This window comes from Engraulis encrasicolus, chromosome 10, assembly GCF_034702125.1.
Source record: "Engraulis encrasicolus isolate BLACKSEA-1 chromosome 10, IST_EnEncr_1.0, whole genome shotgun sequence".
Classification (NCBI taxonomy): Eukaryota; Metazoa; Chordata; class Actinopteri; order Clupeiformes; family Engraulidae; genus Engraulis; species Engraulis encrasicolus.
In genome coordinates, this window is record NC_085866.1 from 37,900,187 (window position 1) to 37,923,631 (window position 23,445).

The following is a 23,445-nucleotide window of genomic DNA, read 5'->3' on the forward strand; positions in this document are numbered from 1 at the left end:
AATACTAGGCCTGCAAGATTTTTTAAAACAACCCTTTACTGAATGTCACTAGCTGTTGATGTGACGTGGTGCCTTTACTGTCACTTTCAGCAAGACTTGTTTAGTGTAGGGGGGCGCATGCTGCCGACCCCGCCAATCGACAATCGACGTTGTGTGAAGCAGACTGACAAAAAGTGCACTAGGTAGAAAGAGAACAGGAGTCATAACACCGTGCAGCTAAAGGTATGAACTATACAACTGTGGAAGCAAATTAATATCAATTCTCTGCTAAAGTGTGTCAGAGTCTGAGAGGGTATGGACCCAGTGAATTTAGCTAAATACGTACAGTAGGAATGCTCCTAAAATGCTACACTGATAACTTACTTAGCTGAGCAACACAAAAAATAATTTGGCAATATCTGAACATGAACATTGAGAAGTCTTTGGGTTTTGCATGTGAATGAAATGCAACGTCCGAACGTCATCTGATCATTAACAGTTTATGAATACCTAACGGCTGGCAATCTAAGTTGGCTGAAAAGGATGACGGGTCACCGTACTAGCACGGATGAGTACTGTCACAGTTGCATTTACAAAGCAGAGGTAGCCGCCGATCACGTGTCACATTCATGTTTACAGTAATAAACATTTTGGTCATGCTCTATTGGGGTTTGTGGATGAAGCTGTTCTGGCTGCAAATGGCTAAATGACACGTTTAAGGTGATGTACGTAAATGTAGATGTTCTGAGTGTATACTTGCTGTGTGTATAAGAGATGAAGTGAGAATTGTTGGATGGAGTTTAAACACCTTGTAAAGACCACAGTGTCAGTGTAATAGAAAAATACTATATTAAGCAGTATAATGCAGTAAAGTGCTGTAATACCATCATAAATACTGCACTTTTGATACTGCAGCACAACATACGTCATTTTCAGTAAAATGGATGTTTGTGGCTGTTACAGTAACTGTTTTAAATCACCTATTAGGATTAGGAATAGGCCTACATATGCATTATGAATCACTCCTGTGGTGACTGGCAAAAGCGAATATGGCTGTTGGTTGTCACGGTAGTACCAAAGATTTTGTTAGTCCCAGTAAATCGTCTCTGGTAGTACTCAGAGAGCTCAATATTTTCTCAGGTAGTACAGAGTACAAAAAGTTTGAGAACCACTGCTATGACAAATCAAACGACTGCTATTCGTTAGCCGTAGCCATTCTGCTGACTTCACAGGCCCTGCCCCAAAGCCTTCCCCAAGGATTCTAACAGAAGGGAAAAAACCTCGCATTCTGATTAGTGTGCCCTGGCTGGACGACAGGCAAGGCAAGAACAACAGATCATGCAAAAAGTAGTAGTTCATCATCCCCACTCTGCATCATTGCCACACATGATATACAAATATCAAGATTCATGATAGCAATACAGCATTCCCAAATTCCCACTTCTGATCGTCATTCTCTTCACAATTTTAAGCATCACCTTTATCGACCTCACCACCACCACCATCGATATCATCACCATCAACACCATCACCATTATTACTATGATGCAGCAATCCATATTGTCCCACACTCTCCTTTCCTCCACTTGCCCTACCGTGAAGCTTCCGCTTCGGGCACACCTCCATGCTCAGCCTGGGTTCCACTCGGGAGGCCATGACGGCTGGATCGGAGCACAGAGAGGACGAGTGCAGCTGTGGCATGGTTCCTTGGTCTGTGGTCTATGCCTTCGCCTATGCCAGCGTTTCCCTGTGGCTGAGTATAACGCACACATGGGCGTGGGCCAGAGAGGACGGCAGTACCAAGCAGAACGGGGTGGAGCATGATAGGTCAGGTGCTGGCATGGCACAGGTCAGTGAGTAAAAGGAACTAAAAAAGGTCCAAGATTAAGAAGCGCTCTTCCTTATTTGTTTTGTATTGTATTGTATTCTACCGTTCCCAGCTGGGTGCTTTCTAAATCTATCTAGACGCCACCTTCATTTGTCTTCTTTTGCACCAGCAATATCAACAAGGAACAAAAGGTAGAGGAGAAGGAATTGATCAACTGTGTAAAATGTGCTCAATTTTCTTTGAGAGGCTTAGTGTTTCTTTCTAATCTATGTGGTCTTTCTATGTGGCACCAAATTTCTTCCGTACACACTCTAAATTTCAACATTCTTATGCTTATATTTTGAGGAAAGGTAAATGGGTTTCAAGACAGGCCCTACAGGGACAGCAGTTTCTAAATAAAGCATAGGATACATAATACATAAATTCTTAGAATGACATGGGACAATAATGCCATTTCTGAGTGCAGTAGAGGGGCCCCACAACAGCACCCAGCAGGGGTGCAAGGGGTGTGTTGGGGCAGGGACAGACATCCTAGGTCCAGAAAGTAAAAAGACGCTGTCACGTATTTGCTACGGTCAATTTAATGAACCAGTTGATCCTCATTACCTCACTGCTTCAGCCAGGTTAAAGTGGTAATTAATTAGTAAAATCGTCTAAATATCTGACAGACTTGTACTTTCTCAATCCAGTTTGCCCGCCCGTGGTTGGGTGTGTATACTCACTCTTCATTGGCCTGAGGGTGCGCATAGGTGCAGGAGACTGGTTGGAAGCAGACATGAAAGTAGAGAACGCCTCCAGTCCTTCAGGACAGGCAGAGGAGAAGGCCACAGGAAAAGGAAAAAGTAGAAAAGGGAAGAAAAGGGGGAAAGAGGCAAAAATGAGAGAGGAGGAAAGAAGAAGAGAGGATAGGTGAAAAGAATTAGGGTAAAAATGAGAGGAGGTAAAAGGTGGAAAAAGAAGGGGCAGACATCAGAAAAATGAGAGTGGTGGCATAACGACAATGGATAAAAGGGAGAACAGTAGAGGTGAAGAAACGGGGGATGAAAACAGGAGAGAGGAGGAGGAAGGAAGAGAAGGTAATACGAGAAGTGAAATGAGGTGAAAGAGGGCGATCAAACAGGCGATATGAAAAAAGGAGAGGAGTGGAGGAGAGAAAGCACAGGAAGGACAGAGGAGTGAGAGAGGAGGTGGAGGCAGCACAATGAGTGGGAAAGAGAGGAGAGGTGGTGAAGGAAATTAAAAAGGAGGAGAAAGAGGGGGGAGAGAGAAGAGGAAAGTAGAACAATACAATGGTGGGGGAGGGTAGAAAAGAACAGAGACAGAGAGACAGACAGACAGACCGATAGATAGATAGATCGATAGATAGATCGATAGATCGATAGATAGCACGCATGCACGCACGCACGCACGCACGCACGCACGCACGCACACACACACACACACACACACACACACAGGAATAGAGTATGGCGGCGGTGACAGGGAGGATGGAGGATAAAAGGAGGAAAAAGGGTTGTTCCACAGAGAGCATGAAAGGAATGACAGAGAGGAACATAAAAGAGAGCAGAATAGGACAGCACGCTAGTTAGTGGATGATAACGTCCCCAAACAGTGCCATGCAGGACAAGATGAACATCATAGGGTTGGATTAAATGCAGTATACTGTAGGGGTGTGCAAAATAATCGTCATATCGATGCATCGCGATACTTACTTTCACGATACAATGCATTGATTCATGACAAGATATCGTGATACTTATTTTCTCAATATACTGCATGGATTCATGACAATTGATTATTTGATAACAATAAAATTCGATTTGCCACGGGTTATTTTGTTCAGTAGAGAATAGGTAATATTTCTGTTGTGATGTAAGCTCTCTCCCAGATGATAGAATGCTTAAATAGAATGAACTGACTTAAGAAAGCTACACAGCAACTGATAAATAAGCTGTATTTTACACATTTACTGAAGTAAATATCGTAATGCATCACAGTAGTACATGAATCGCAATGCATCGTGATAGAATCGCATCGTGGCATGTGTATCGTGATGCGCATCGAATCGTGAACCCTTTGCCAATACCCACCCCTAGTATACTGCCGTACAAAACAAGAATGCAGTAACTCCGATTCCTGGCAAACTGAGAAAAAAGGCGTTAAAGTGTTCTTTCTGGCTAGACAACTGTGTTGTCGGTAAAGTGGTGGTGACACTTCCATGTAATACTTTTTTAGGATAGAAATGTATGCCCGTACAAAAAAACACAGACAAAACAACATGCATGTGTCTTTTCGCCACAAAAATTGAGTTACTGCGTTCCTGGTGTGTATTACCGTCTATTCACAAACCACTGCTTCAAGGGAACGCAACTTACTGCGTTTTTGGCTTGTAAGATGTAACCTCTTCAAACCAAAACACCGCAGTAACTTCCTTTTTTGTAGTTTTTGCACTTTCAACATGATTTTTCTCCAAAACAGGACAATGGTGGACACAAAACAAAGGAGGTATTTTCAAGCTAATTTCCGATCTGAACTCAATTTCGACCAGATATGCAGTAACTGCGTTCTTGTTGTGCATGGCAGTATAGTGAATTAGACACTGTTGATACTGGGTAGCTCAATAGGATCAAAGTCTGGCACTAAAAATGTTGTGGTCACTTGATAGAGCAATCATACAAATAAAAAAGACAAAGAAGCAGATACAGACTAGGCAAGCAAACATGCATGCATGCATGTACCTGCTCACACTCACATACACTCACATGCATTTTTTTTCAATTGTTAAAAACAAGATGCTAAATCATCTCATACCATTTAAGATTAATGTCTCAATGATGTATGTATGGTAAGCTTATGAAAGAGATCACAACTTAGGACAAGACATGTGCCGCATATCGTGCCGAGCAGCAGATGTCCTAAAGGGAACTCAGCCTGAACAACAGCAGACCTGCTTGGTACGGGGTAACATAGCAGGCTTTTTACCACCCTTATTTGCTTGAGCAAACAGGCACAAAACATGCAGCTAGTACACTAATAAAACTGTATCCTATATGCATGTTTCCAGGGTGGTTTTCGAGGAAGTGACCTAATTAACCAAATGGCAGGACGAACCCTAAACCCGCACAGGAGGTAACGGTAGCCCCCCGCTGTATAAATTTTGGACGAAGGTGCCCAGACTCAGACTCTGGCTCATGTTCGCGCAATCCTTGCTTGCTTGGCTGCCGATGGCCAGTCCAGTTCAGTCGGCTCACGTCAAAGATTCACGCCGCCTAGCCTCCGCCATTGTAGCGCTGTTAGCTGCTGTGTGCAAATGGGGCTCCGGACGCGCGTTAAGCCGACACGCTCGGTGGTTGATGGCGGTTTGGCTGCTTCTGTTGCTCTCTCTGTTTCTCTCTCACAGCTGGATAGACAAACACTAAGTGCCTTTTTGGAGCTTGGATGCCTTAAGATGTGTTTAAGACTTAAAGGTATACTTTATGCATGCGCAATGTGTAGACATCCCGGGACACTTTCAGTTTTTCTTTACTTATATTTTTGAAAATAACAAATCAGCCTACAATGATTTTATTGATAGGTTTTATAGATAGGCAAGCCGTACACAAAGTGCAGGCTGCCCAATATTACATATATATATTGAACATATTCTCCTTTTCTATACAAATCTGAATTTTCAGAGACTTTTTCGATTAAATGCTATGGATTTGTATGAATGAAAAAGAAGTACAGTATGCCACAGGTGCTGGTAAGTGCTCACAGAGGTGGTCTGAATAACTGAAGACAGACACTGCACAATTGGTCACCAATTATTATTTCCCCAAGGGCCGAACTGTGTAGCGCAAATGAGTCTGAGGGCCAAACAAATTCCCCGAACGTATGGCCACAGATAGCACAGATGTATTTTTTCATTTGCTCCAACCTCATTGCGAGCCAAATATTTGTCATGCCGAAGCCAGCCCAGATCTGGTTCGCGGGCCGCTATTTGGAGACCACTGCTATATGGCAATTTTTTAGAATAGGGATCACATGTTAGCCACTAACAGGTGTCAAACTGTCTGTATAAGTGACTTATAAGAGGTGTGTTAAGCACAATCAACCAATTGTTAGCAGCGATGGGCAAAATTAATCCATTAGTGACAATCTAGTGCCACATATTCCAAATGATTTTGTTTTACCTTAACAATTCAGCCAGGTGATCATTCAACCAGCCAATCACCTGGCTGAATTGATAAGGTGAAACCAAGTCATTTGGAATATGTGGCACTGGATTGTAACTAATGAATCCATTTTGCCCATCACTGATTGTTAGGCATGGATTCACAAATTACTTATTCATTGCCAATAAGGCTTTTATTATTGATGTAAACATAAAAAGGACCTAGTAGGCCCTTCATTTTGCACAATATGTTTCATAAGTCACTTATACAGACAGTAATTAGGCATGTGTTAACTACTGGCTATATGTGAAACTTATTCTTAAGTCTTACCAAATAGACTACTCATACTACTACTACAACTACTACTATTACTACTACTACTAATAATAATAATAATAATAATAATACTATTACTACTAATAATAACAATATAATTATGATGATGACGACGATTATGATGATGATAATGGTGATGATGATGATGATGATAATGGTGATGGTGATGATGATGATGATGATGATGATGATGATAATAATAATAATAAATAAATAAACAGCACTCACTTCCGGAGGAGGATGAGCGTCGCTGGGTGGAGGCAGCTCCTGGCGGTGGGCTGCTGGCGGAGCGAGAAGGGGTGCAGGGCAGCCCTCCTGAGGGCAGAGGCGGAGGTGGAGGAGGAGGGGGGGTGGGGTTGCTGGAGGGCAGTGGGGGAGGAGGAGGAGGCAGGGGCATCTCCTCCGTTGTGCCGTTCGCTGTGCTCGGACTGGTCTCTGCTGGCTCCTCCAATAGCATGGAACCCTAAATCACAGTTACAAATGAGTGTAATTAATGGAACAGTACATCCAATTAACATATCACCCCACACAAAATTAGTCAGCACACACTGAACACCCCTCATTAATTGTTGCTAATTCATTACGGACCTATCAGGAAAGCACTGCCATAAATATTTTTGCAGGATTCTGGATCTATGGGTTGTGAAGTTGTGAAATATCTTTCTCTAATGGCAGTAGCAACTCAGTCTTCTTTTTTTAAATAAAAAACTTTCTCATGATTTTTTCCACAATATTTGCCATCTATCTATGAGGCTCTAAAAGTGAAAAAAACAAGTTTCTCTAAAGCACACACAGTGTCGCTGCTTAACCAGTCCACTAATGTGAGTTAATGTGAACTCTCCATTTTTGCCTTTCAAATTCCAGCACTCTCTCCAGACGCGAAGTCATCGTCTCACTCTCATTCACACAGATGCCCAGCTTTGAATGCAACTTTGACACCCAACACACCCCACCCTACCCCTCTGTAATCACTCCTCGACACTGACCTAAACAACCCTCTCTTCAAAAGCACACATTGACTCGTTAAAATGATCTCTCTGGGGATTACTGGATAATTGAATATGATACAGGGAGGGAGGGGGTGGTTAGGACGGGGTGGAAGTGGGCAGTGAGTGGGGTGGGGTGGGGAGGGGGTATGTTTCAACTGGCACGAGCCGGACATCTGCCACTCCTTCCGGAAGGTTCTCCTCCACTGTCACCTCCAGTCTATTATATTATCCCCATCTGTGGCCCCTATCATGCCTGACACTAATCTAATAGCCCGTGACCTCCACCCCTCCCTCCTTTACACCCCTTACACCCTCCCCCCTTACTGGCACGTGCCGCTGCCCCACCCCAGATGGTGGGGCGTGGGCTATCATCTCGCTCTCCCCTCCCCTCCCAACCCTGGTCCCCGCTGGGCTCCGGGGAGATGTTATTAGCCTTGTTCAGGCCTCCGCGGCCATCTGCCCCCAGGGGAGGCTGGGGAACTCCCCACTGGGAGCCTAATTGGGCTCAGTGGAGATTACACCGCCTCCGTGGTGGGACAACGAGCAACACCCAGCTCCTCTTTTCCTCTCCCCTCCCCCCTCCTCCTCTTCTTCCATCCACCTCCGCCCTCCGTCAGATGTCCCTCCGGGACGGGATGAAGGGTGTGAAGCTGAGAGGTGGAGGGGGGCTGTCCTGACGCGTGCTCACTATTTAGGGTCGACTCAGCAAGAGCGTCCTCAGAGGCAGGCAGGGAATGGGACAGAGTGTTCTTATTCTTACCCTGACCCTAAAGGCCGATTTATAGTGGAAGAAACAAGTGTAATTTAACTAAAGGAACTGAAGGAAACATGGTATCTGATCATTGTCACAGATCTTGCTGGTAGATATGGCATTGATCCCATAATGGCAAATAAAAATGTTTTGTGCATCAAAAAAAATTAAATAGTGCCAATGAAATAAATATTCTTGTCGGTTACACTTTTGAGCTTCAATTTTAAAGACTATTCGGTGACACTTTATTTTAATGGTTCACTATTGCAGTGGCTCTACCACATGGGTACAGTGTAATAACCAGTGTAAAAAAACATTAAAATAAAGTGTCACCGAATAGTCTTTCAAATAGAAGCTCAAAACATGCATCCTATTCTGGCTTAATACACTGGCCGGTCACACTTGCTGCTCAGATTAATAAAAACTGTGACTCTGGCTTAACCTTGTTTTTTTTTTAAAGTCAGCCATGTACTCACTCAACGTGCCAGCAGACATGCAAATTCAGTAAAAAGAGAAATGTGTGGGGTATGTTTCTCTTCAAATGGTGGATATTTCCCCACCTACACATTTACTTCATGGTATTAAAAAAAATACAGAGAACAAGTTGATCTATGTTGATCACATCTGACGTTGGCCCTACGTATGGTTTTCCTTCTATGTGTGCCTTTCGTTTACACACAAACAGAGATTTTTCCTCTCTCAATGCAATTCATTGCGACTAAAAAAAAATGCGACACTAGAATGGTTTTCTCGATTCTACTGCAGACAGGCTTAGCATTTTTATGGTAGCTCTTGATAGCATATTAATGGGGATGCTGTGTGAACCAAGTTATTTCAGGAAATGGAGGGAAGAAAATTATGGAACATTTATCAAAAATGTATCAAACGCTGTGATAGACACTGGAAGACATCCAAGTCATGCTGCACACCTTTCCACAGTGTCCAGCCACCAGTGTAATGTCTACTTTTGATTCATTCTGTTCCATTCAAAAAGGGAAAACGATAGTGGTGAATCATAGTGGCCTTCAAGGTGATAGCTCATCTCTGTGCAGTGTGTGCTATTAGAGAGTGGACAAGGGTGAACACACACACACACACACACACACACACACACACACACACACACACACACACACACACACACACACACACACACACACACACACACACACACACACACACACACACACTTTGTGCTATTCGAAGATTAGAAAAAGTCAAGGATCTAATGGCACATGCTACTCGAAGGTTAAAAAATGTCCAGGATTTGATGACACTCAACAAAGAATCTCTTCTGTAACTTGGTCATCCAGGCCAGGGCTCACCTCTGCGCACTGTGCACTTTTGAGAGTGGCCGAGAGTAAACGAACACGGAGAGTTTACACAGTGGGGTGTGTGTATGTGTGTGTGTGTGTGTGTGTGTGTGGGTGTACGAGAGATCCTAATGGAAATGAGGGCGTGGCGGGGCCCTACCACACAAACAAAAGCCCCATGGCTTTACTGTGCTATACTTGCATTATGTAACCACCTGAAAGCCATTAATGCACTTTCTAGTGAATGTGCCAGGGATGAGGGTAGAAGGAAGTAACATACAGTACCTATCTACATTACTGTACATTTCCATCATTCAAATCATTCCTTTTTTTCTCTCCGGTATAATTTAGAACTTCTCTGGAATTAAATACGTAGTTTGCCTCTCTAATGATGCACAAACATGTTCTGTTTGTGTGCACGTGTGTGTGTGTGTGCCTGCGTGTGTGCATGCATGTGTGCGTATGTGTACTTTGTGTGTGTGTACTTTGTGTGTGAACTTTGTGTGTACTTTGTGTGTACTTTGTGTGTACTTTGTGTGTACTTTGTGTGTGTGTGTGTGTGTGTGTGTGTGTGTGTGTGTGTGTGTGTGTGTGTGTGTGTGTGTGTGTGTGTGTGTGTGTGTGTGTGCACGCATGTGTGTGTACTTCTGTGCATGCATCCATTCATCAGTCATGAGAGTAGGCTAGTGTGCTGTGTAAAATGTGCTGTATTTTTCCTATTGGGGCTGCATCAGCATCCGCAGGCTCACACAGATCAGCTGTTTGCATGGGGATAGTTTGGTGTCGGGTTGCCAATGCAGGATTACATCAGACATGTAAAAAACACTTTGACTTGAGTAAGCACTCTTATTTCCATATGGGTGCAGTCATGCATGCATGAGGTGTGTGTGTGTGTGTGTGTGTGTGTGTGTGTGTGTGTGTGTGTGTGTGTGTGTGTGTGTGTGTGTGTGTGTGTGTGTGTGTGTGTGTGTGTGTGTGTGTGTGTGTGTGTGTGTGTGTGTGTGTGTGTGTGTGTGCGTACCTACATACAGTATACAGTATGTTCAAGCATGAATTTATGAGTTTATGTGTGTGCATGAGTATGTTTGTGTATGTGTGTGCGTACAATATGTGTGTGCATGTTTGTGTGCATGCATGTTTGTGTGTTTATACATGTGCATGTAATGCATGTGTGTGTGTGCATGTGTGTGTGTGTATATATGTGTGTGTGCATACTTAATGTATGTGTGTCTGTGCATGCATACTGTGTGTGTGTGTGCGCGTGCGTTTATGTGCAGCTGCGTGTGTAAAAGTAAGAGTAATTTATTTGTGTGTGTGTGTGTGTGTGTGTGTGTGTGTGTGTGTGTGTGTGTGTGTGTGTGTATGTGTGTGCGACTGTGCGTGCGTGCCTGCGTGCGTGCCTGCGTGCGTGTGTGTGTGCCCGCGCGTGTGTGTGTGTGCGTGCGTGCATGCATGTGTGTTTACTGTACTGTGTGTGTGTGTGTGTGTGTGTGTGTGTGTGTGTGTGTGTGTGTGTGTGTGTGTGTGTATGACTCCAGGCCTACCTCCTCGTTCGGGGCCATGTGGAGGCTCCTGGTGGCTGGCGTGTCTGGTGAGTCGTGGCCCAAGGCCTTGTAGTAGTCCCCAGTGCTGGGCTGCTTGTTGAAGCTCCTGGACTTCCTGTTTGAGTCCACCCTCCTCAGGCGCTCAGAGTGGTCTAGTACTGGCGGTGGTGCCTGGGGACAGAGAGAGGTGCAGAAAGAACTGGTGAGAGGACGGAAGCCTTAGAGGGACAAGAAGCCATGCATTCAAATAATTTAACTTCACCTGATCATTTTCACGTCATTTTGTGTAGATCATTTAAGTGGTAAGCAACTGGGCTTTTCTTGAATCTTACAATAGTGATGTTCTCTTTACAGTTTCAAACTACTGCCTCTCTGTGACCTGTCTTCACCCACAACTGCCAGATACAACAACTAATGCCAGACATACAAACACATTCAAATGGGCATGTTCAAAACTCAATACTCTCAGCCCTTCCAACACCAACCCTACCTCTTGTTTTTTGCAGATGGAGCCTAAGGCAAAGGAACCCAACAGAGCAGCTGATATGAAATGTAATGTAATGTGGAGTACAGGTGCCAGTACATTGGCTCCAGTCTCAGTCTGGCTTGGCTTGGCTTGTTTGGCCATGCCCTTCCACATCCTGCATTAGCTTAGCACAAGGCAAGATTCCATGACCTTTTTTTAATAAGAAGAACATTTTGATCCATGCCTCAGACATTTGGAACCCAGAAAGGAGATTGAACACATTCCGTTACATTTTATGCTCCAGAAAACACACTCGAGCCATTCACTTTTCCCCAACATTACAACCATACATCATTAGCGTTTGCTGCTAAGTTTGTTCCTATAAATTCCAGGTCACTGCATCCATATACTTGCCTGATTATCATAGACTTGCAATCGAGATTCGATCTGAAGCAACGCCGCCGAAGGTGTTGCGTCACTAGGAGGGCACAGCCTGGCTATCCACATACTGCAACCAACAGCTGTACATTCTAATTCTTATGTGCAGTCAACATTCTAATTCTTATGTACAGTACATTGCTCAATGACAGCTGTCTGTACTATTACAGTAAATCACTTCTGGGAGCTATGTGCAGACCTTTCTTATTTTCATCTATCTAGACAATCCATGGTATTCCATTGCTCCACCTACAGTAGGATCATGTTGTGTGCCGTTTGCTACACTTTGTTATTCACTATGATGATGGACATATTTGTCATGTGTGTTGATAAGTTAACGCAAACAGCTCGGGCCACTACCATGAATAAGTCAGGCCAGCGTCAGTCGACTTATGGAGATCTCCATGTGACCGAGGGAGAAACTCGCCCAAAGCCAAGAGGCAAACAAAAAGACCGTTTCACTGGGGCTCAGTGTCGCCGCTCATAACAGCCAAAGCCCTGCAATCACATGTCCTCGCGATGGGACAAGAGGTCATACGGCTTGTGTGGATGGTGACAGCCTCTTGTTTTAAAAGCGTGCATGTTTGCTGTGTGAAAGTGTGTTCCCTCTGCCTTGCCTGTTTATGCCTGGCAGAGTACTGTGTTACTATATTTGCATACCTCGCTGAGTGTGACCGTCTTCTGTGTATGTGTGGGTGTGTTCGCACGCTTGTGTGTCTTGTGTATGTGTGGGTGTGTTCGCACGCTTGTGTGTGTGTGTGTGTGTGTGTGTGTGTGTGTGTGTGTGTGTGTGTGTGTATGTGTGTGTGTGTGTGTGTGCGTGCGCGTGCGTGTGCGCGTGCGTGCGTGCGTGCGTGTGTGTGTGTGTGTTTTTAATCTTGTTAGACCCTGCACTGTTTCTCAGTTGCACCCACCACCTGCCGGTGACTGAGGGACCCCGGAGGGCGCTGACCTCAGGTCAGACGGAGGTGTGACCCTGCGCTCAGAGGACACGCAGGGAAAGTGAGAATCAGAATGACAGAGTGAGCACAGTAGTAGTGCAGCTAGAGGAGAGGCACAGGAGAATCAGTGTTGCCAGATGTACAATATAATTAGCGCATTTGGGCCACATTTTTGTCCTCTGCACTATCAAAACAAATCAGGATACACGATAATTTGAGAGTTTCCCTGCAGTTGCCTTGAACAACTATTTGGTTTGTGTACGATAATTCAAAAACGATAATGTTGAGGTTTTGGTACGATACCATCTGGCAACACTGAGTAGACTACAGCAAGGGTGAATTTCTCGAAACCAAAGTTGCTTACTACATTAGCTACTTTGTTGCTTTCAATGCATTTTCCCATTGGCAACTACCGGAGTTGCTAACAGGCTAACAACTTCCCTTTTGAGAAATGCACCCCAGATGTGGATGGAAGAAGACACCAACATCAGCTCAGTCATATCACTCACAGATGAGAGGCTGCAGCAGGTCACTTTCCTTACAAATCTGCCCGAAAATGAATGAGTCAAATCTATTTGAGTGTAATCTGTAACTGTTTAGGGTCTGTAGCATAGATGTAACAGGAAGAGGACACCATATTACCTAGATTAGTCTATGTCTGTATGGGAAAGCAAGAAATGTAATTTCAAATTCTTTGTATGACCAGTGCATGTAAAGAAATTGACAATAAAACCCACTTGACTTGACTTGATATGGCATCAGCTTATTCATACCACTCACAGATATGCTCCTGCGGGTAACCAGGTCCTTGTGAACAATCTGCCTGGAAATGAATGCGTGAACTCTATTTGAGTGAAATCTCTAAGTAGTTATATAGATAAGCAAGAGAACAGTAGCGTGATCGATGTGACAGGAAGAAAACACTAGAGAATAGCACAGTCATCTCACTGATAGATCTGTTTGCTCTAACTTCCCCTGTTAAAGCATCTGCATGAGATGCAGTTCTGTGTGAGATCTACAGTGTATCGTTGTGTTTTGCCATTCTGAAGAATTTTGGTCAACTTCAAATTGCTCTACATATGTTTCATGTGCATGGACTGCCTATGACAAGAACAACCACGCCTATAGTGATTTATGTTATTTTAAAATTGCTCATCTGCATTTGTCCTGTTTAAACAAAGATATCCTCATCATGACTTGGTTAATCACCGAAATGTGTGTCAGGGAAAGTTTACAAGCACCAAAAAACGTCCACTTCATTCACTCACAGACAACCTTGTCAAGTTCATATTAGACTAAATACTCATTTTACTGCTGTTTTCACTAATGCAAAAATGATTTGCATGCAATGTCAATCTTCTGAAAGTCTGTGACGGTTCCCACCCACGTCACCTTCTTCCCACACACTTGTTTGACAAATGGCTGTCTGGTTTGCCATAGGTTTATGGTCTTACATAACCCTCTGCAATTTTGTACAATAGTGTTCAATATTTATATTGCGAAGGCAGTCAACTTTATGTATAGAGCCGTGGCACAGGACTGCATATGGGGTGTATATTTGCAAGTCCTGAATGGTTTCATTTACTTTTGGATTACTAAAGTATCTTTCTTCTACTCTACTCTAATGGTAAAAATGTAATTTCTCAAACTTTACCAAAACAGATACCAGAAAACTGTGACACTTCCATCCATCAAGCTCAGGAAGCCTTCAAACTAATGACTAATGAAAGCTGTTTGTTTCATATCAGTTAAGACAGCTGGACCTATCCCAGCGTCCCTGAGTTTTATCAGTGGGGATTGAATTTTGGAAAGTCATCTTTGAAAGAAAAAAGCATATCAGAACCGGGTTCAATTTCGGCACAAGAGGCGAACATATTGTCCACGCTCCCCAATGAGAGATCACAATAGCAAGAGCGATTAATAGCCTCCTGTGTTGTGTGTATGGCCCCCGGGGGACTATTGTCCGGCCATGGAGCCGCTGTTGATTCCATTGTTCCCATCAAAGGGCCGCTTTCCCAATGGATGTGTAACATGAGAAGGGGTGGAGCAGGTGGTTTTGATTGGCATTCTCCAGGGAGACAGTGGCGAGAGGTGGAGAGCGACTGGCCTCCTTAGCTGACCTCTCCACACCATACCACACTGCACTGCACCACACCACACCACACCACACTGCATTGCAAGACATCTGTGGCCAACAACTGACTCAATTCTTCTTCCATCAAACTGACTCAAGGGGCAGCCATGATGACTAACTACCGACTTAGCTCTGACTGAATTAGCGTCTAGTTGCTCATATTCAGAGCCTAGTAGCTCATCATCTTCACAACTTAGCTGCACCTAGATGCTCATCTTTGAACAAAACCAAACACTTTTCGGCCCATCAGACTTTAACCAACAACTGATTCAACTCTTCACCCATCAAACTGATTCACGGGACTTTGCAAATGCACCCAATGATGACTCAGTAGTGACTAAATCCCCATCAATACCTAGTAAGTACCAAGTTGCTCATCAAGTTGCTCATCTTCAAACAACCTTTGGAGGCTTCTATAACAGCATCTATGATGACTCACTATTGGCTTAATCCCCCCCATGCTTATCTTTAGACACACTTTGAACCAACCAGACTTTATAATCATTACATAGTAACTACCATCACAGAGCGCAATGTATTTCACTAGGAAAAACACCTGATTAAAACACCTGGCTAAAATAACATGGCTAAAACAACATTGAATAAAACTATATTCACTTCAAATGAGGAAGCACGTCGCATAAATCCATAGCACAGAAAGGACAAGCTGTACCAGAGCAATTCACAGAACATATCACACGAGGGGCATTGGAAAGTTCTACATGCAAATTCAAACTGCAATCAACCAGCAGAACTCCACTGGCAACACCGAGCATCACTGTCAACCAGGGCTTTGAACCGTTATTTTTTTCCAAACGTTCCGTTCCGAACAGAAACGGAATTATAACGTTTCCGGTTATGCGTTCCACCAATAAATTGACGTTCCTGAACCGGTTAGAACAGAAAAATACTGTTCCCGGAACGGTTAATTTCGTTCCTATCAGCTGATTACTCCCATAAGCCTAACTGACGTTAATTAACCAAGAAAGACGGAAGTGCAAATGAGTCAGCCTACATTCCAAACTGTTTATTCAAGCAGATGAAAAGAATATCCTCCAGAATTTTGTCATTTAGGGACGACCTAAGCGGTGAAGCGGAGAATAAACCTCAATGATGAAAATGCACGCTCCACGCTGACTTGGGTCACAGGGAGCGCTATGATGGACATTGAGTTTTTGCATATTTAAAGCGGCCATGGATGCCCAATAACATTGAACATTCTTGGTGCGCTTTACATGCGCTTCTCTGCAATGTCTTACAATGATGCAATGGAAACTTTGCCCTTTTGTATGACAGCGATTTCTCTTATTTAAGATGTGGAGAGGAGACTTTGTAGTCCACAACTCTCTCTCCATTCAGTCAGAGAATGTCTGATGTCACACAGGACGTGAACCTCAGCCGTCATGGTAACGTGCGCAGGAAAATAATTGTTTGTTTGAGGAACAGTATTAACCGGTATTAACCGGTTACCATTATTTTTAAATAAGTGTTCCTGTTCCAGAACATAAAAAATAATAAAGTTTCCGGTTTCGTTTCTGTTCCCTGTAAAATACAAAAAGTTCCCGGTTTTCGTTTTCGTTCCTTGAACCGGTTCAAAGCCCTGCTGTCAACTCATTGTAAATCATCAATAGCTTGTTTCCACTCATCACATACTGCATGTCTCCCTTCAAAAAGGCTCTCATCAACAGGTGTCAGACAGTCTGGTATCCTCTCTTACCCTTTCAGATGATGGGGCCACGGCAATATCTCCTCAAGAACCAAGAAGAAGCAACTCCAGCAGCAGTAGATGAAGCCTTGATGATGCACAGCCAAAACGCTCTCAGCCTGGTTCACCTCAGCTCAACATAGACACACACACACACAGAAGCTAGCCGGATTGCAGGCAGATAGGAGTTCACAGCCCAAAGCAGCACACCACAGTCCAGGACACAGTCCGCAGCTACAGCCACAGCAACCAGGCTTGTGTCACCAGATCCCCTTGCACCTCTCTCTCGGCATGTGTCACTCTACCTGGCCTCTCCCTTTACCCATCGGCCCTCATCAATAAAAGAAACACCTACTGCCCCCCTCCACACACACACAGGTGACATCACCGCCGCAGGTCCTCGGCCAATCAGAGTGCAGGGAAGCCACGACAGCGAAGGGCCCTCTTATGCAAAGCGAGATAGAGAGAACGAGAGAGACAGAGAGAGAGAGAGAGGCGGGCAATTGGTCACCACGGTGGCTGCCAGGGATCGGGTGGCAGGCAGCGGCTCGCAGATTACTTTATCCCACCGAGGGAGGAGGGAAGGAGGGGTGGTGGGGGGTGCAGTAGGTAGGGTAAGTTTAGGTGGGTTATGGGTGATGTGGGGCATATTGTGAATGGCAGGAGCTAACATTTTGGTGCATGGTGAATAGCGATAAACAACGGCATGTAGTGGTGAGATGAGGGACGACAGAAGTTGCTGTGAATGTGTGATGATCTATTGATAGAGATTCCATAGATCTGGGAGGGTATGGGTGGAGGGATGGGAGAGGAGGGTTCACATGCCCAGCCTGAGTGAGTTAACATGTAAAATGCATTCTATGGCCAGGTCGCTGGTGTAGCATGGGTACAGTGGAGATATCGCTTCCCACGCAGCCTTCAACCTAACCTAAGACATAAATATAGAGTAGCTTATAGCAGTTTGAAAACAAGAACCCTACAGCCGCTGTCATTTTGGTTGTATTGTTTTGTTTCAGGTCAGTACACATCGCTAATAGGGGGTGGCCCCTGTAATATTAAAGGGGCATGGGCCCCTGTTTACATGCCGATTATGGGGCTAAACTGATACAAAGTCTGAGTGGAGCCACGGATCAGCGTGCACTGCTCCTGGGTAGCTAGGGTGTGTGGTTACCTTGACGCCAGTGTCACTATGGCATCCAGAGAGGCAGATTGTTTTCCGCCAGGTATGTATGGTGGATCTTTGTACAGGTGCTTTCTCTATTCCCCTCCCCTCGTTATCTCACTTCTCCTATCCCCTCCCCTCCCCTCCCCTCTGCTGTCCTCCCTCCCCTTTCCCTCGGGTTCTGTCCCCCGGCTCACTCACACAACTCCCTCCCTGTACAGCACAATTACAGCCAATCAGCCCATCACTCACACATATACAACCACACACACACACACACACACACACACACACACACACACACACACACACACACACACACACACACACACACACACACACACACACACACACACACACACACACAAGGATTGGGATGCAGATGGGAATGCAGGTACACAGCTGCACAAAAACTAATGAATGAACACACACTCAAGAAAACTGCACATGGACACACACACTATTGACTGAGCTGGTGAGAAGGATCATTAAAAAACTGCTCCTTCTTCCACCTGGTCCTCCTCTGACACTCTCACTCTCACTCTCACTGCTTTCTCTTCCTCTCATCTCTCTCTCTCTCTCTCTCTCTCTCTCTCTCTCTCTCTCTCTCTCTCTCTCTCTCTCTCTCTCTCTCTCTCTCTCTCTCTCTCACTCAGCCTATGAGAGCGTTGACACACTTTCTGTTTTGTTTTGTGGGTGACAGAAGAAGTAAACCCTGAGAGTAAAATACGTGTGCCAACTCACAGTGAGAGCGAGGGCTGAGATTAATCTTTGTTCTGAAATGAAAGAAGTGAGTTCTGAAATTGAAAGCACGCCTCTCACAAAGAAACGAGACATGTTGGCCAAATACAGTAACTATGCTGTTGTGTCCCCATAGGCCTTAGCAGTAGCACTATGTGCATAGATGTGGATATAGATAAATCCTGATACCAAAACATTATATACAGTTAGCAGAGTGACCATGGGTCTGATAAATGTCTCATTCACAACAATGTCGGCCACTCTGAATCAGATTCAAAACAGGATTAGCCACCTATGATCCGAATAAAAAAAATATGAAAATAATCTCCACCCATCTGACAAGGACAACATTGTTCTGCCATACATGAATAATATGATCTACTAATAACATGTCGCGTCTGGGGATTAACTTAGTATCGGCTGTTTCAGGTCATCCAACAACAACCCGGTCAGGCATGATCAGGTCAGCCAACAACATTATAAGAGAGCTAACTCAGTTAGAATAAATGCAACACCGTACATTTTCCGGTGTTAATTCAAGACTTAGAGACAAGGAGCAACTACAAGATTATTGAATTCAACTCTGTAAGTGTGAAATTAACATTGTGAACTCTGCATTATTACAAAACAACTGAGTCCATGTTTTGTACTGTCTACCAACCTACTATATCATACTGACACAATAATAATGAAAAAACACACACAAAGCAAAGAACAGAGCACAGCACTACACTGCAGTGCACTGCACAGCGCAGCACGGTGTAGTACAGCACAGCAAAGAACAGCAAAGAACAGCGCAGGGCAGCGCAGCGCAGACCAGTGCAGCACAGAGCAGTGCAGTACCGCACAGCACAGCACAGCACAGCCGCAGCTTAATTAGTGAAATGAGTGTTACGCTCATCAGATGTGGCAGTGGCGTAATGAGGCCCCTCGTTAAGGATGTGGAGGACGAGCACAATAACAACATTGTGTGTGTGTATGGAGCCGTGGGCCGGGCCTATTATTATTGTTCCTATTGTAACCACCCACTCCCCCTCTCTCCACTCTCCCTTAGATCCAGAGAAGTTTCCTCTTCAGTGCCATGACTGAGCATGTCTAGGGGACCAGCCAGGGGTGGGTGGTGGGGTGTGGGTGGGGAGCGTGGCTGGTGGCAGTGTTGTACCCAAACGTGTTCAATGAAAGAAAGTTCGTGAAGGAGTTCATATTTTGAGCGAACGTGAACTGACCATACAATATTTACTAGATGATGAACGAACTATGAACGCGTTCATTCTGGAGCCCATGAACGACACGTTCATTCCGTTCATTCCGTAGTTACCAGATTTCATTAATATTCCTGCAGAAACCGCGACTAAACACAGTGTCAGAGAGTCTAGGAGTTGCCTATTATGTATCCATTCTCTCTGACAGCGTTTCAGACTGTCTTTCATCTCGTGCAAAGAGGCAGGACCAAGCAAACAGCAGGCATAGCTCTACTTAAAATCAAAGCGGCCAGCAACCAGCCAGCAGTGTGCGAGTTTTCTGACTTCCCGGTGACTTTTTAGATTAACACTTCTAGCGACCGTCTTCATGGGCGTTTGGAATAAGTGTGGAGTGCTTTCACTTCACTATTTAAGTTAAAATGCGCAGCGCGCAGAACCAACAACAAGAGAAAGCTGTCTGTTGGCATATTTCAGGGTGTCAAATTTTGCGCATGAGACAGAGAACAACAGTGCAGGAAAAATTACAGAATCCACGCACCCGTTTTAAGTCCAGTCCATACAGTAACCTAAAAAAGTGAAATCGCTCAGCACACACAGTGTCTAAACAACAAACACTGTAAAGGACTACTATCTAGGCCTACTAATGATAAACCACTCTTAATGCAAAACTAAAATACAGTAGACTAATATCCAACAATGTCATTGTTAAAACTAATTAAATATGGGCTTTGTCAATTAGGCCTTCACTTTTTTCAACATGGGTGAGCTGTGAACTGAACTATGAACTAGTTCTGCACTGCAGAACACACAGTTAAGGACTAAGTATACTCTCTATTACTACTACTACTAATAAACCGTTGCTCTAATGCAAATCTAAAATACAGTAATATCCAGAAATGTCATTGTTAACACTAATTAAATAATGGCTATCTGTGGAGCATTTATATGGGCTTTGTCATTGAATTTAGCTTTTTCTGTGTTTTTTTTTCTGGGGGGGGGGGCTGCAATTAACTAGTTCATTTATTTTGTGAACTCTGAACAAACTAGTTCATTTTGAAAAATTATGAACTATGAACGAACTAGTTCATTTTGAGAGCTGTGAACTGAACTATGAACTAGGTCATGTAGAAAATGAACTTTCCCAACACTGGCTGGTGGTGTATAGTAACAATGACTCAGGCCCAACATTGACAGGGGCCCCTTTAAAGCGATAGGTCAACATTTCTGGAAATAATCTCATTTTGCACCTTCCTTTTGAATGGGTGCTTTACGGAAACTACTACAACCACATTTTATTAATTATGAGTGTGCCAACATTGTTATTGCAGTCCTTTACAAAATACAACTCTATTAGCAGTGGTAATGATGTTATTACATGTACACCATTTTACTAGATACCCCATTGAGGGCACGCACGCACGCACGCACGCACGCACGCACGCACGCACGCACGCACGCACGCACGCACGCACGCACGCACGCACGCACGCACGCACGCACGCACGCACGCACGCACGCACACACACACACACACACACACACACACACACACACACACACACACACACACACACACACACGCACGCACGCACACACACACAACTACTCGATGTCAAGCTTTAGATATCCGCTCCGCATAGGAGAGGACACTGGGCTAAAACTGGCAGGCTACCAGTTGCTTAATCACAGTGGATCAAAATGGCTCCCTAGGGTGCCTGTCGTCCAAAATAGGCTGTGGTAAATAAGGATAGGACTCACTCCTTCGCAGCCTTCAAAGTGCACAAGGCACACTATGTGAATGTGGCATTGTTTATCTATCATCCTGTCACACCCTGAGCTGTCTTTTTACACTGGCAACAATGGCTTCAGGTCACCAGCAGCCAGCACTAGTACTGCCTTTCTTAGTATTACCAGATCAATTACCTTTAATTAGACTGTCAAGGCAGCAAAACGCACTTTGTATTCATCTGCCTCGTGACAATTACTTGATTCAAATAAATGTAGTAATTTGAGTCCACTCGACATCGGAGAAACAATATCTACAATACGTGCCATACAAACTAAGTCAATAGTTTGATGATAATCTATCACTATAATGCAATTTGACCTGTCATCACTTCCCCACTCACAAGCACTCTTATCAGGAATGATACAAGAGAGGTGTCCATGACACATGATTTCACATCAGTGTGTAGATATGTGCACATATGAGATTTTTTTTGCAGATGATTGTCATCTTTCTTCAGGATTAGTAAAGTACCTCCTCTACTATTCTCATTTAATTGATCCTTTATTTAGCCAGGAGTGTCCCATTGAGAGGAATAGTCTGTTCTGCCAGGGAGTCCTGGTCAAAATGGCAGCCTATGTAGTTCCAGACGCAGACAGACACGTAGACATATAGTAAGGAAACTACTCGACTACTCTACTAGTACAAGATCATCTCATCTGCTGGCACCTTTTGTCCACCTCGGGAGGCCCCTTCCTCGAGCCCCGTACGCAGCGGTGTCACAGACAGTCCGGTTGCGTGCTAGCACCGGTGTGTAATCGCTCAGCTCACCGGCCATGAGCTTACTCTAAGGTAAGGGGGTCAGTGAGTTAATCACGGCCCACTGACCCTCCCATGACTGCTGCGGCACCCAATCAGCAGTCAGCTGATAACGAGGACTATCTAGAGCAGAGACTTGGGTGGGGCAGAATAGGGGCAGCATAGAACCAGGACTCAAGAAGCATTAGATGCTAGTTATCTAAAAGAGAAAGTTACGCAGTGTGTATAGCTAGTCATAGCTATGTTTAGTATTGGATGCTTAGCAAGAAGCATTTCCTCACACATAAACAATGTGAAGGAACTAAATGGGAGAGTAAAGAGCTAGCCGTATGAAAACCTATGGCAGTGTCCCAATCAGTTGCCAAATGCATATGAGCACAAAAGCAGAGTGATGGGCCTGAATAGGCAGCAAGGGACCGGGGTTCAAGAGGCCTCAACTTGGCCTCAAGTATTCTAAGCCAAACTCATTCAACAAGTAGCTAATCATTGCTATGTTTAGTAGTAAAGGAACGTTCCTTTCTGCACACAACATTTTAAGTGAGCACAAATGTTAGGAGAATATGGAGCCATAGAGATATGTCTAATGAAAACCATAGTTACGTACATGGTCTGTTGCCTCCAGATTGACCCTGTTAAAGTGGCATGGGCGCATTAGGGTTAAGGGAAGTGAATGATGTGATGAAAGCATCTATAATGCCTTTTGGCTGGCAGGGTCAGTGCTGTGTGTAATCTCAAACCTTTAAAACAGTTTTGCAGAGACCCTTTGTGTGCTTAACACTTAAGCACTCAAGACAGGTTGTTAAGAGGCTGTGAGTGGGGATATCGTGGGGTTTTCACTTTCTATAGCAGATAACACAGCATTATTTTAAACAGGAGCACATAAAGCAGACTTTATCATGACCTCAGTCAACTTTAGTGACATCTTTTACTTGCTCTATACCTGAAAGTATATGGTATTTCTTATACTCCTATAACAATTTCTCTTTCCACCTTATATTTCATGGTTCGAAGGGTGGCACCATTACTCTTTTGGTAGCAGTCGCTAGTCCGAAATCATTCAGAAAGGCTAAGGGCAGCCTAACCAGAGCTAACAGACTCCAAATTGTGTGAGAGCACTCTAAATCAGTGGTCAACAATTATTTTCCCCAAGGGCCGAATTATGTAGCACAAATGTGGCCGAGGGCCAAACAAATCGCCCTACCCTATTGACCACAGAT

At 44.3% G+C, this 23,445-nt stretch overlaps 1 protein-coding gene across 1 annotated transcript in view; it reads right to left on the minus strand.

Moving 5' to 3' along the window:
* The window catches only part of espn (espin), an 84,005-nt gene that overhangs the window by 20,770 nt on the left and 39,790 nt on the right, over nucleotides 1–23,445 (minus strand). Inside the window, exons 8-9 of the mRNA XM_063208821.1 lie at nucleotides 10,895–11,065; nucleotides 6,526–6,760 (exon numbers count right to left, since the gene is read on the minus strand). Coding sequence (XP_063064891.1) covers nucleotides 6,526–6,760; nucleotides 10,895–11,065 — 406 coding nt within the window. The remainder of the gene's footprint in view (nucleotides 1–6,525; nucleotides 6,761–10,894; nucleotides 11,066–23,445) is intronic.